This window comes from Passer domesticus, chromosome 2 (assembly GCF_036417665.1).
Source record: "Passer domesticus isolate bPasDom1 chromosome 2, bPasDom1.hap1, whole genome shotgun sequence".
Classification (NCBI taxonomy): Eukaryota; Metazoa; Chordata; class Aves; order Passeriformes; family Passeridae; genus Passer; species Passer domesticus.
Genome location: NC_087475.1, coordinates 79,885,676 through 79,900,748, shown reverse-complemented (window position 1 = coordinate 79,900,748; position 15,073 = coordinate 79,885,676). Strand labels below are relative to the sequence as shown.

At 42.0% G+C, this 15,073-nt stretch overlaps 1 protein-coding gene across 2 annotated transcripts; it reads right to left on the bottom strand.

Annotated features, from left to right (window-relative positions):
• Positions 1-865: 865 nt before the first annotated feature.
• Positions 866-14,856, bottom strand: LOC135294362 (transmembrane 4 L6 family member 1-like). 2 transcript variants are annotated; one of them, XM_064409506.1, is made up of 6 exons: positions 14,581-14,856; positions 14,145-14,324; positions 10,639-10,704; positions 5,052-5,197; positions 4,097-4,283; positions 866-3,609 (listed from the first exon to the last, which is right to left on the bottom strand). In XM_064409506.1, the coding sequence occupies exons 2-6, from the start codon at positions 14,313-14,315 to the stop codon at positions 3,589-3,591; spliced, it is 591 nt and encodes a 196-aa protein (XP_064265576.1). In that variant the 5' UTR covers positions 14,316-14,324; positions 14,581-14,856; the 3' UTR covers positions 866-3,588. The 2 variants fall into 2 exon arrangements, with proteins under 2 accessions (XP_064265576.1, XP_064265577.1); XM_064409507.1 differs by having other exon boundaries at positions 14,667-14,856.
• Between the last annotated feature and the right edge of the window lie 217 nt (positions 14,857-15,073).

Here is a 15,073-nt window from a genome sequence, read left to right as displayed (position 1 = left end):
GGCACTCTGAGAGTCTGGAAAGGTTTGGGGTTTTTAAATTCCCTTTGGGATTTTTTAAGTTTGTTTGCACAGAAGAGTTCACCTGGGAGCAGAGGCACAGGACTGGGACTCGGGCAGTAGAGCAGAGGCCATGGCACTCTGAGGTCTGCAAGGATCAGCCTGTCACTGGTTTACTTTGCTCTGCAAGCCAAAAAAATCGAGAACATCGAGTTCCGAGGCCTGAGGCACCCAAGCCATTTGCATCAAAATGAGCTGACAGTTCCTCTTGAAATGAGAGGGTATGAACTAGTCTGCAGTGTCCAGTCCAGCCCAGGTATTTGGATTGTGTCCTTGATCCTGACAGCTGAAACATGGGGCTGTTGGTCTCCAAACATTTACATTTTTCAGATTATGTCCTTGGTCTAAAATTTTATTCTTATCCCAAGTTAGTCCGAATTGCAAGTGGCTGATCTCCTGCATGAGTTTCAAAGGCATGACAGAGAGGGATAATTTGATGCAAACCCAACATATTTAAGTCCTTCAATCAGAGCCTGTGTAGTGTGATTGCACAGTGAATTAATATCAAAATTACACAAATACTTTTGTATTTATGTCTGGGTAGTTTTTGATTATTAATTATTTAAAGTTGATAGATACAGAAAAAAGATAGATAGATAGATAGATAGATAGATAGATAGATAGACTACAAATATAGAGAAAAGTTAGATATAGAAGAATACGTTTTTTAGTTTTACTAAGTTCTTCATGTATACAATACAAAAATCAAAGGACAAAATTTAAGGACAAAATTGCTCTTTTCCTTTGCTATGAGATTTCCCTGAAAAAATTGTTTCCATTTAAAAAAAAAAAAAACAAACCCAAACCAATAATTTAAAATCTGTAGTAATCCTAATTCTGAAGCATATCTTCAGTCAAGTCAACTCCCTGTTCAAATCAAGGTTTTTATTATATTTAGTATTATGCAGACATTTTCATTTGAAGCCTTGCCCACCAGAAGAGCTTGGGTTCACAAGTCTCCTTGCAGTGCTTGTCATGAGGAGCTGCCCCTGTTGCAATGTGCTGGCTGGCTCCTAGAGAAGGCTCTGGTGTCACTTCTGAGAGCACAGGCTTTGACTCATGTAAAAGGTGATTTGGGGGATCCAAAAAAGCATGATCTGAAGTAATTTAATCTAATTTTAGTCACCTTTATGTATTTTCACTGAATGAATTTTTAGCATCCTTGTGTTTGCAAGAGACAGCTGTTTTCTTCAGTCAGCCACACCTTCATGTTGTTATCGCCAGATTGGACTCTTGGATCTCTGGACATCTGTGCCTGGGTTCTTTGCTGCACTTCAAAAGGCACCAGAAGTTCCTGTCCATGGTGGACAACTGAACCTTTTTTAGAAAGGCAATGCCTCCCACTTGCCTTAGGCATCTCTTTCAGTGTGGACTGGGGGAAGGCTGCCTCTCCCCATGGCCTGTGTATCTTGATGCCTACCTTAGAAGAAGCTTCCTCATGGTGATTCAAGTCAGATTATTTAACTCTGCTTTATCTGTTATTCCATTTATCTTCCTAGTGGAGGTAGTTTGAGCTCACAAGCCCTTCAGACCACACAAATCAAGCCAGAAAATAAGTTCAGAATAGCAATATTTAATATTTACATATATCAGTGAGGCCAGTGGTCACACAATTTGCAGGACAGAGGGTGTTTCCAGGAGTACACAGACATCCCCAGGGCAGGACAGCCTGGAACAAGCAGATGGCAGCAGCACAGGGCACTTATTTTTTTGTGCTGGAGGTGTGCCAGCGGCTATCTCTTCCTCTCCTGGTGCTACCACAGCCAAAGTTGGCTTTATCCCAGAGATGAGAGTCAGGGAGTCAAAACTAAGGGATGAGGAAGGGTGGGTATTAAGGGACCATGAAGAGTTCACAGAGGCCCTGTGCTGATGAAGGAGCCTCTCTCCAGCTGACTACCTGCAAATATCCTTTCTTCCCACTGCCTCTTTAACTCTTTTCCTGGTTTGCTGTCTGCTATGGTTGCACCGTCCATGCTTCACTGCTGGCAAAGAACATGAGCTTTTTGAGCCACCTGGCAAGTTTGGATGCACCTAGTGATGGATTGCAAACTTCAACAAGTCTTATGCTTTCTTCTTTACAGAAGTTGCATTTAAATTTTACAGGTTAATTTTTCTCCTTCTGGGGGTGAAACTATGCTCCAAGGTGCATATGCTCCTCAAATAGGCAATTGGCCTTTTCATCTCCATTTTATATAAAGGAGAATATGAAGCATTTTGCATGTTGCATTAAAGGACAGCACAAGCAGCCACATATGTCTGCAATAAGTGTATTTAAAGAGCTTGCTCCCATGCTACAGTGCAGAAATACAAACAACTTTGAGAAAACAGAAATCAGGAAAAATAGGCTCCAAGTGCTTTAAATATATTCAGGTTTTCATAGCTGCCTATATGCATTTGGGTTGGGTAAAGATTATTTCACGGTTTGGCTGACAGTTCATGTCCAAGAATTAACCTTTGAGGAAGTGTTGTTTCGTGAAAGGAAGTCACTGGAATGATGAGTTTCCTGAAACTTCCCAGTCATGGACATTAGCTCAAGATCAAGAGTTTGCTCTTCAGTGATGATAGGGAATTATGCAGTTCTTGATTGCTATTGCTGTTGCTAAAAAACTAAAGCTGATGCAATTTACTGCCTTCAGATTATATCTTCTATTTATTACTAAGCTGCAAATAATTACTACATATATCTTTGTTTATCTTTGGTGAGTTAATTCCTTGATCCATGTGCTCTATTCTAGGGCAGCCATACAGACCTGTGTGGAAGTTAGTGAAATTCATAGGCAGTTTCATGAAGGCAAAATTGGTGGTGAGGTTCTTCACCCTTTTGTTAAACCAGACATTTCTAAAGTCTTGTTGCAAACCCTACTGTGGTGACCCTAATTTTCCTCTAAGGCTGCCACAATTCTCAGATGCTCCTGAAGAACTGATTTAGAAGTGCCCTGAGTTTTGGCAAGGGGATCTGGCTCCAGGATGGCAGAAAGAGGCTGAAACCCATGTTCTTCAGTTTCCTCTGCAGTGTCTCAAACACTGCTCAATACACTCTCTGCTCATCCTCATGCAAATCTCTGAGTGCCCCATTCGAAAATTAATAGGAACAGACAGGTGAGCTCATGGTGAGATTTGGGGAGCACAGGACATTATTTACATCAGCCAGAGAGCGCCCGCTTCATGCAGCTGATAAATTAACAACAGCTCCATTTCCCACACACATGAGAGGGCAAGTGGTGATCTTTTATCTTTTGTCTTGTGCTTTATACACAAGTACAGCAGTAAGGGCCAGACAGATTAATGTTTTTGCCAGTTCCTGAGGTTTAGTAGGTATGTTTAGAGAGATGAAAATGTGGAGTCTCAGACTGAAATGATCTAGCCCTTTTCCACCCTGACTTCTTAATAAAAAATAATTTTGCCCTGTAAAACACCTGAACATTGTTTTTTTTTTTGTCGTCCCCCCATAAATAAAACAGCACAGTGCACTATCCTTATTGTATGTGAATCAGCATTTTGGGGCTTGTCTTGGCATTCCTTGTAGGTCATTCACATTCCAGAAATATTTGTCTGAAAGGCAATGAATGAAAGATAATTAATTAATATTTTAGGGGGTATCTGACTTACTGCAAACATCTTGTACAATGAAAAGAAACAATTAAAAGGAAGCAATAGTGATAAATGAAATATGGAAGATGTATTCTTCCATTCTGTAAAATAACAACATTACTATGTTTGACCAATTTAAAACATCTCTGCTTTTTGTCTCTCACGTATGCTAGGGAGGGTCATTACACTTTATCAAGAAGGCTTCTTAAATAGCAACAGAACCATGCAATGAGTATGTCAATATGTCATACTGCTGTTTAGAAAAATCTGAGGACCAGGTTATCCCTGACTATGATGTGACAGACAGAAAGAGCCTGTGCAAATGCATCTGTACTGCCCTGAGGAGCTCGTCCAGGGACTGTGCAGGTCTCTCAGCTCATGTACCATTACCAGAGCCTGAAAAATAAAACTGGAAAGAACATAAAGCACCCTTTTACTGCATACCAACCTTTCTTCTCCTCATACATGTGCCACATATGAAGCCAGTGAGTCCATTGATGACTTGAATGAAACAAAGAATAGTTTCAATCACACCAATGACCAGGAGAATAGAGAACAGGACGATATTCCAAAGGATGATGTTTTCAGGTTGTTTGCAAATAGTCCATGTTGTCTGGTTAAACAAATAATTCTCTCTGTGATAGAGGAAAATATTAGGTATTAGAAAGTAAAAACTTGAGAATGCTTTCTTTGTTTTCTGGCATTTCATTTTCTGAACTTGAATGTGCAAAGTGAGTCTCAGATGGTGCTATAATTGGTCAAAGCTGGTGATCCTCCCCAGAATTACCTTTGCAAAGATGCAATTGATAATTAGGGAAGAGAGCCGCATCTGTACTTTGCTGCATGCACAAGAATCTCCTCTTTGTTGTATGGCAAAATTATGTTAATAACTAAAGAGAAAGGTCCATAATGGTTTTAAAATGTGTCTCCACATTCTCCATTCCTGCTGTGGTATCTCAGCCCAGTCCATTCCTTATCTCTAGCTCTGATTTGAAGAAAATAGCCATCAAGGTTGACTTTAAAGATTCAGAGATTTTTGCTTTGCCTTTCAGAAGTAGGTATAGCAGGCTGAATTCTTGATAATTTAACAGATTAATGTGAAAGTAAGCGAACATTTCCTTTTGACTCCAGTGGGAGTCACAGCTCATGGGATTTTGAAAGCGTGGTGCAAATGGCACAAGGGGCTTGTGGCAAGCACAGCAGATGAAACTCAGGCAATTTGCCCAAGGATGATTCTTTGGTCAAATAAATGACCAGCTGGAACATGCTACTCAGAGAAGTGTGAGTTTAGGTGTAGACAGGGTGAACCATCAGTTCATTTTGTAAAAATCCAAGTTCACTTTAAAAAGATACAGGATGGATCAGGGAAAGCAAAATTGGAGGAGTCTGTAAGCCATACTCACTCCAGAGTGTCATTCCTGAAAGGGTAGAGGTATTCTCCATCACCTGTGTCACACAGAGGACCCCCAATCAGCCCCAACAAAGAGATGACCACACAATATGCTCCTCCTGCGAATCCCATCACAGACAGGATCACTGACAGCAGCATCTGAAAGGGAAAAGAACTTCAACATAGTGTGCACAGAGGTTTGAGTAGCATGGAGAACTCACAGTGAATGAGAAAGAATTCTCTTTCTTGTTTTTTACTTTATGCTGAAAATACTACTGCTGCCTAATTTGTGGGAATAAAAAATAGTTGACTTTTTCTGACTGTTGTAGCTGTCCTAGATGTTAAAGCACTTATTGAGTTTTACCCTTCAGCTGTCAATTATGAAAAATCTGGTGAGTTTTCTTTCAAAAGCCAGTATGAGGCCAGTCCTGGATTGATCTGTTCTGTATCATGTGCCTTGGCATTTCCAACTCTTTACCTTTCTTGGCCCTCACACCAACAGAAAAAAGCAAGCAACTACTTAACCACGTATGAAAGCAACCAAATATACATTAATTGTTTTTGCTAATTGATGGAATGAAAAAAGCCTTTCTTTTTGCTGCTTTCCTTCATTTTGCAACACTATGACATGTGATTACCACTTCTCATGTTGAGAAATCTAATTGTGCTGCATGTGGCAACAAACCAACAGTGACTTCAAATTGTATGTAATGCACTCAGGTATTACATTGGCCACTCCCACAGAAATGTTACCTTCACTCCGTTCTGGGGTAGTTTTCAGGTAATGAATGGGATGTATCCAGTTGCTGTTTGTCTATAAAAAACAAAAATCCCAGGAGGGTGCTACTGGTGGTGCAGCTGGGACAGGCTTATCAATAGTCTTGTTAAGAATCACTGTGCTTGTTCACAACTCTGCCAAATGGGGGAAGAAATTCTGCAGCAGACTGATAGAGCCAGGGGAAGACCTGGAGCAGGGAGAAGGCAGCAGGCCTGCCTTAAAGTCAGGGTAATGGCATGACCAAGGAAGCACATACAAAATACTCTCATCCATGACTCAGGATTGAAGCCAAATATCTCAAGTCTCATAATTCCCCGTTGCCAGCAAATACCAGGTGAAATCCACCACCCCACAATGCAGGTAGAAGCCTTCTCCTAGTCCCAGTTGTTCCACAGACCACTACACAGTCAAATGGAAATAGCCACCATCCACGTTGGAGTTTTTTGACAAAGCCTTGAAAAGGCTTCACTGTCTGAACACATTCAAGCTGGTGAATGCAGTTTCCAGCTTGCCAGCCAGCTGCTTTCTGTAGAACCTTGCACGATGCTGATGTGTGAATTGGCTAATTTTGTGTATTGTTTTGCCTCTAAAGCAATCCTTGAGTTAAAAGTTGCTGGGATTTCTCAAGGGATTTATTTAATCTTTACTGATTAACAACACAGTCTTTTCTTGCAAAGCTGGATACTCTTTCCTTAATCTTTATCTGCATGTTGGCTGAATTGCTTCTTAGCAGAGCTCCGCTGTCAGCAAAATGTAGGTAATTTAGTCTGTTGTCCTGGACCTAAACAGTGTCTGGGTTGTAGCTGATGCACTGTCTCTCACAATAAGATCACCAACCATGCCTTGTGGTGAAGGTGAGTGACTGATACTCTCTTTGAAACTCCTACCTATTCTGAATCACTTCTCCCCACTTGTTTTCTCATTTACATCAACTGTGCATTCTGCTTCTTGGTTGAAGGATCTTAATTATGTTAACAATTCATTTTAGTACAGCATAGCAGTACAGGGCATCCCACAGATAATTATGGAGAAAAAGTCAAATGGTCTTTTGGTATTTCTATGTTTTATGATAGCAGTTACTACTAGTAGCGCTTGTCAGTGCTATCTGTGATGACTCTGTTCTGTCACATGATTGTCTCATTTGGAATCTGTTGACTGCATGATAGCCTCATCCCAACTATTTCCCTTACTGCATACAAGATCATCTAGACAGAGACTTTACTTGTAACTGAAAGAGGAGTCTGAAGTTGCTGCAGCTGTTAGATTGGCTCTCCTCAGCATTTTCTAGACAAGCAGGGGCATTTCCCCATTTTATCTACTGATCTGGAGACTTTTCTGGAGGCTTGCCTCATAACCTGTGAAAATCCAAGAATTTTATTAACCATTTCATCATCTCAAACTTTCAACATTTTCCCTAGTTGTACTTCTCATTGAAATATTTCATTTCCTCATTTGTGTCCTTTATTGCAACAGGAGGCCTGTGCTGGGACACTTGAGTGTGTTGAAATTTGTTTCCTATTATTTTGACCTGTTCTGTACTCCTGAAAAAGTTTTGATGACCATTTTTGCTGATTTTCCCTCCTTTATTCAATCGTTTAATGGAATTGTCCCTAGTGAGCTGATGAAGACTTAGAATTCATTCTTCGAATGTTTGTATCAGCTGCTTTGGTGAAGTTACCAAGTTCTTCCTGTCCCAGCTTGTGCTGCTCTTTAATACCCTGCTCCATACGCATTTCTTTCTTCTCTGTTTCTTTGTCTGGAAGTGTTTTTTTGGTGTGGTTTTTGTTTGTTTGTTTGTTTGTTTTGTTTTGTTTGTTTGTTTTTATGAAAATGTTATTCTGTCTAGTTATCTGGATATCTTTGCTTAAGTTTGTCTGGAAAGCTGCTATGGCTATTCTTGTTCTACTAGTAACTCTTAAGGAAGACTTAGAAATACTGGAGTATATGTTTGCTGATGCAATGAGAGAAGCTGTATTTTGGGTGGGTCTTTTTCCTCATCACGTCAGTGCAGTGGATGATTTCAGATGTGTACGTGCTAAGCTGCAAGACACTGAAGCTTTCTAAATCTATTACTTTCCAAATTCATTACTCCCTAACGCAAGGACAAGAAGCTATTGATGTACGTTTGTAAGTAATAATTTAAAGTTGATTAATGAAAAACTTAATGCAGCATGTAATCACTGTGAACTGGAAAACACACTGAAGTGAATAAAAAGTATGAGAAACATGCTATTTTTATTACTGTGAAGATACTTTGGCAGTGTGTAAAGGCTTTGATGAAGTCTGAAACTATTAAACCAGGAATTGCGCAAAATAAAATAGAACAGAGTTCCTGCCCTGAGCAAAATGTTATGTTTTGATTGAACAATAATTCTGATCAGTAATAATTCTTTAACCTTTTCCCCCGTTTTTTACTATGACAAGCAATTCTGCAATTTGGAGTATTCAAGTGTAATTTATCATTTTATACCTAAGATCTCCAAAGCAGAAAGGTGCCCAAATTTGCCTTTGGATTAGAAAGGCTCCTGAGTAGTTCCATGAGGGCTGTTTCTCTGCCAGTAGGTGAGAAACCCTTAGCAGGTCCATCCAGACCTACCTCCCAAGGAGCTCTGGCACTTTGAGAGGTTGCTGATATTGTGGATTTTTGAAGCAATCCCAGGAGGCCTCTGCTCTCCAGGGCCTCACACCATACCTACCCTGCCTGCATATACAGCCCTTATAGTCAGGACATCTGAGCACCCCTGCTCTGGATGTCTGTGCATTTTCTTCCACTCTCCACAAAGCACATTTTGCCTGAAGTTTTTTCCCTTGAAGAAACAGACCATCAGCCTTCAGATCTCCCTGCAACACTGACTTCTTTCTCAATGTTTGGAAATCACTCTTCCCCAGGAGCTGTGCAGGGTAAACTTGTTTTTAGTGTTGTTCATAGCCACTCACTCTTCGCTCATGTCCTCATCTCATCCCTTCTTTGCCACAGACTGTTTAAAACGTAGAGAATAGAGCTTCACCCTTTCCACCTCACAGAGGTGTATGACTCCAGAGGGGTGTGTGCCCAAAAATACAGCATTTTCATAGATAGACTGTCCTCACCGAGCCTGTTGTCCAGTTTGGTTTGGGTAGCTTCATCACTTGGCCATCAGCCACTCTGTGATATGGTTTAGTGGGCATGGTGGTATTCATTTGAAGGTTGGACTTGATGAACTTGGAGTTTTTTTCCAGCCTTAATGATTCTGTGATTTTTCTGATTCTACAAAATATCACAGTGCATGATCAAATTACTTTCTTAATATCTATTTTATTCCTCCATAACAGCAAAAAAAGAAGAGGAGAACAGCTTGTAGGTAACCAATCAGTGATGGGAAGGTGCAGATGGGGTATCTGGCATTGATGTACTGCTGCCAGGAATGGCTCAGACAGTGAAAGAGGAGGGGGAGAATGGAGGATCGTGGTGGGTCTGTGGATGTGGGCTGCTGGATGACACTGTGCTACCACCTGTGTTCTTGGGCTGGGGAGTGAAGCCAGCCAGCCTGGGGAAGTTTGACTCTTGGCTCTGTAATATTTAGGGCTGGGATGAAGGATGGAGGAGGGGCACCTGAGATGCTGTGTGAACTCAGCCCAATTCAGCTGGATTTCCCCTTGTGACTTACCAGATTCAGTGAGCATAAGAACCACTACAGTGGCTGTATTTCATCACTGCTTTCTACATCACTCAAAGTCAAGCAAAGCAGCTGGCTCAGGCACTGTTTGCAGGGTGCCTAGGATCTCACCCCAGCTCTGCAAGTGGCCTGCTTGGCCATTGCCAGCATCCTGTCTGTGCATGTGACATTTGGTAAAATCAATGTAATGGCATGTCCCTTGGGATGTGCTTGCTAATGTGTGACATTCTAATAAAGAATGCTGTTTTGGTATTATGAATCATGAATTAATTTAAGTAAAATGTTTTAAAGAGGCACAGGTTTTCTCATGGATCAGACTAAATATCAATTGAAGAGTACAGAAGAGACATGCTTTATTGCATGGAATCTCTCATTCCAGGCTGCTTCTGGGAAGGATGCAGACTCAAAAAAAAAATTTAAGTCAGTTTATTCTTGCCAATAATGATAGCTACACAGAAGTCTGTGCCCAGGGCTTGAGGATGAATGGAGATGCCTTTATAATATGTTGCTTTATAATATTCTTAATTATCAAGCAAAACATCTCTCTGGCCTTTCTTTAGATGTCAGAGAGCCTAAATTGCATTTTCACATTTCACATGCATAATATTTGGGCACGTGTGAACTACTGGTCAGAACTGAAGAAAGCAGTGCTGGCTCCTCAGTGCCAGATGCAGCATCTCACGTGTTTGGCATGGACGTGCAAATGGGGGATGTGTGTATCCCTACAGAGAAAAGCAGGGATGAATCTGTGGAAAAGCAGATTGCCATGGAAGGGTATAGAGGAAACAGGACTCTGTGGAAGCAGGAGGAACTGGCAACTGTCTCAGTCTTTATGATTGCCTTGAGCAGGGGGAGCTGGAGCCATGTTTTACATTATGGAATGTAGTCCCCTTTGCCCTCAGCGTTGTGCCTGAGGGCTCCAGCACTGGCCCTGGCTGATTTCCCTCCTATCAGCAGCTGCATCATAACGTTCTTGTTGGCTAACTGAGCCCTCAGCCCCAGCCCAGGGACGCTGCAGATCAAGCTCCTCTTCTCCGTTTCCCTGACATGGCTGCTGACAGTGGTGTGATGGTTTGTCACTGCACATTTCCACCTGCTGAGCAGCCATTTAAAGAGCTATTGCACAAACTCTGCAGTGCCATTTCAACACACAAATATCCACTTACCCCACATCTGTTAGCGCAACATCCTGCTCCACCTGCTCCCAGCATCATGAATGCCGGCAAAATAACCTGTAAGAAAAGCACAGGCTGAATTGGTGTGCAGAACCTCTGCTGGGGTGGTTTTTAAATTCTAAGAGCTTGGGCATCATGTTCCTCAAATGTAAGTCACCTTCTGTCTCTTCTCTGGGAGTTACACCTGCTTGGATGTTGGTGCTGCTGAAGAGTTACCCAGAAATAAGTGTGGGATTACAGCTAGAACTGTCTGGAAAATTGCTGCTACATCAATTCTGATTGCTGAAGCTATATGGCTTTTTTTTCAGGGTATAAAAAGATTCAGCACAGTATTGTTGGGGTTTTTTGTTTGGAAAAAAATGTGTCAGTTTTGAGAAAACTGAATTTCTGCCAAGAAAAGATACATAGGTGGACTAAGGGTTATGGTCAGTGTAAACCTCCTGAGCATTCTGCTCTGGATTATAATTAGGAAATCAGACTTGAGCTTCCTGAAACAGATATGACTTTGGTTTGGGGAGGGGGGTGTGTGGTTTGTGCTAAATTTCTGGAAAACCTACAAGATGGACTTCAGTCAATGGAAAACTTCCAGCTCACATCAGCTTTCACCATGGTAATTATCAGATGGAGCTGGACCAATACAATGCAGTCAGTAACTTGAGATATAATGCTGCCTTACAGACACTGTTAGGAGTTGGGAAAAGTTGCCTTTAATTTGGTAGCCAGAGGGCAAGAAAGCTTGCGTGGGTCTGGCTGTGCAACCAGCACACTCCCACTGCCTTGGCTCTGCACACCACAGCTGGTTAAAGCATCTCAAAGAGCAGCACATGTAAAGGCGTATTTTAAAAAGTAGGATATGGTTACCATAAAGTTAATGAAAGAAGGAGAACCCTAATCAATCAGTCAATAAATCAAAAACTGTAAAAATGGCCTGGCTAGGTGCTGGCAAGATTTTTTCTCATGTAGGGCAGGAAGAGCAGAATGTCCATGATGAACAGAGCCCATGGAATTTATGTGCATAGTGTGAATATCTCTGTTGAACAGTGTGGGACATTGTTATGAAACTTGCTTAGATTTGTAGGCTCCTAAATATTTTCCAGAGGATTTATTCTCTGTTGCCTTTTATACACACCCTAGAGGCAACCTACAGCACCTACAGTGGTGGCTGGACCACATCTGGAAGCCTGCAGCAGTAGAGCGCTGAGGTTAAAAAGGTGTTCCTCTTCCTGCAAAGAAGTCTGCTCTTAAATAATCACAAATGGTCTCCAAGGCAGCCTCAGCCACAGTATTCTATTGTCAGGCACTCAGAAGGAGAGCTAATACCTCTACCCATCACACCAACACTCCTTTTCCTCCAGGGCTGTCATTTTTCTTTCGAGGTTTCCCATCTAAGTAGCAAACACATTTGTATCATCTATTAGCCTGGCTCAGGATGAAGGGTTTTCTTGGCAGCTCTCTTTTTATACAGTGCCTGATTATAAACACCTGCCTTTTGACATGGGAATGAGAATTTGCTGGGTTTGGCTGTTGTCAGTAAAACAAGAGCTGTGTGTGAGCCATGACTCAGTCAGGCATTTCCTTCTGTTGCACACAGGCTTTCTATGAGGAAAGGCGTTACTGTGACATACAGTGCCAGTCTTACTCTCTTTACATCCTAAATATTTGAAATAAGGAAATTGAGATGTTTTCATGTTATATAATTTCCATTAGAAATTCAGCAGAGGAGGAAAGGGTAGAGCTGGCTACTCAGCCAAAGGGTGTGCTGACGATCTTGTATCAGTCTACAGATGAAGTTCTCAGGTAAAGAGAGGTTTACTGGCTCACAGAGCTAAGCCAGGCTGTTCTGAAGTTTCTCCCATGGTGGAGGCTGTGTCCTAGTTGTGGGGAGATTCTCTAAGATCAGGCAACCTGTTGGCATGACTTGCCTCAGTTTCCTTTGGGAGGAGTCCAGGTGCATGGGGGAATGTATTGCAGCTTCATCTTTCCTCACTGTAGTGTCAGGATATAGACCAGACTCCAGTCATGGGACATCCTGTCTCTTGTTTTAACTCCTTAGGACATTGAAAAGCCAATCTTCATTTTCCCATGCTTCCAGCACCTGGAAGATGGAGCTGATGATAAAGCTTTCTTTCCCCTTACCTGTGGGCATTTCTCATGCTGTTTTCTGGAAAATGTGTACACTCAGCAGCATTGTTTGTGGATCAATAATTACTCCTAATGCTGTGTTTTGAAGGTCAATGCAAATTTTTCCTCTCCTCTGACTAGCTGTTCTCATTTTTGATGTATGTAGTGCTGGCCACAGGCAAGTCTGTGTGGAAGCCTTAAAAGAAGGCACGTTTTCAAGGAGCTGATGACGCTCTCATGTCTAACATCCTTCCTTTCCTTTCATTGAATGCCAATGACTCCTGGGCTTGCAGTGATACGAATTTTCCACAAGGTCTCTCATGTAGTTGCACTTCTTCCTTCCGCAAACTCACGCTTATGTTCAAGCTCAGCATGAGTAATAGGCTCAAGTGGTAGCCACAAGAAGAAGCAGACAAGCTGCTGGTGGAGAACAGTTTATTGAATGACCTTATGCTTCTGCTTTGGGAAATATGAGCATGAACCAGATCCACTGCAGGCTTTCCATAGACTTAAGCAGCAGCTGCATCATAGGCTGACTGTGCATGAAATTTACTTTTTTCTAAGTTAATTATTCTTAAAGATGCATTCATTTCTTGGCCAGCTCTGTGACAGTTTGCCATCTGCCCAGTAATGGTCATATGTATGTTACTTGCTCATATTTTTTTTACTGCATTTGGGTAGATAATTGAAAGAGCACAAAGGGAGCAGGCTTTCTGATGAACTGGAAAGATAAGTATTATCCAACATGTTCCCTTCTAGACATGGATACTCACATAAAAGTGATCTTTCCTGAGGCCTAGAATGGAGAACTAGTTATAGAAGAGCACATTCAAACCAGATCCAACCCAAAAGAAGGGGGGTGGGAGTGTGGGAACAGGAGGCATTCCGCTTATTAAGCCATTTACAGCTCCACATTTGTCAAGTGTTAGCTAGGTCTCAAACTAACACCTGCTGAAATAGGTTTCAGCTTTCTCCATAACGTTTTTGAGAATTGTGTGTACATAAAATCAGTTGAAGAAGTAATGTGGGGGTGCAGACAATAGGGAAAACTCATCTTCTCCAGCTGACCTCAGCTTTGCTTCCACTCTTGGAGGATGAACACTCATGTAACTCTTCTCTACAGTGAGCAGCCAGGCCTAGTACCTCTTCCTAACTTGGAGTCCTGGTATTTATTTCAGGAATGTTTTGTATTTCTTTGACTAGGCACTTTTTTTGCCTTAAACGCATTTTCTCAGTTACATACCCAGCTTCTCAATTAACCTGTTCACATATTTACGTAAAACCCATTTTTACAACCTTTTTTTTAACAGAGATTTTCTTGGCCCCAAATGTAAAACAAAACTGAACAAAACTCACAAAAAACATTAATCTCTTACCAGTATCCCAGCTCCCAGAATGCCGTGGAAAAACCAAACCAAATCAGTTATCTCGCTGAGCTGCAGTACTTGTCCATTGGGGAAGTACAGGAGAATGTTGGAGACAATGGCACATACTGCCAGTGGGAAGAGAGTGATCCCAATGCACTTTGAACACTTCCCCGTGCACATGGCAGCTCTCTGCTCAGGAAAGATACAGGGAGGTTTGGGTTACTGCAGGGCAGGGAGCACCAGATTTCAGCAGTTTTATGCTTTAACGAAAGAATAATTTATTTTGTTGAAAGAAATGCTTCCAGTAAGGCATAAGCAGACAATCCTGTTCTATAGACCCTGTTCCCTTCAGAGAATTTATTTAAAATTGAATTATTCACAGCTGGGATGTTTAATTGAATTTATTTAAAATTGTAGGACTAAACCTGTGTTAGTAGGAAATTACCAGAGAATTTCATTTTAGTTGTTAATGGACAATTGTCAGTCCATTGGGAATATCTGTAACAAAGCCATGACTCCACAAAGAGATACCCTGGCTGGCAGTCAGGGCTAGGGCCTGGAGTGGAAGGGGAGGCAGGATCCTGTCCTGGTTTAACCAAGTCTCGTTTTCAGCTGGGGGGTGGTTCCCTGTGGGCACCTGCCAGAGCCAATCAACTGGCTAGTTTGGAAGATTGGCACCCCCTTAACCAATCAGCAGGCGAGTTTTGCAGATTGACACCCGGTTAAACCACTTAGAAGAGCTGGATATGCCCCTATGAAAGCGCATTAAAGGATGGGCTGGAGTGGGGAAGCTCTCTTGGCTTCCTGCCTCTGAAGCAGTAACGGGCCGGGCCTAGCCAGGCCAGGCTCGCACGGCCTGCGCAGCCGGGTTGGCGCTGCTTGGCTGGGATTTGTGCTGCCTCCAGGCCGTGCCACTGAGACTGGCCCCGCACCACGGC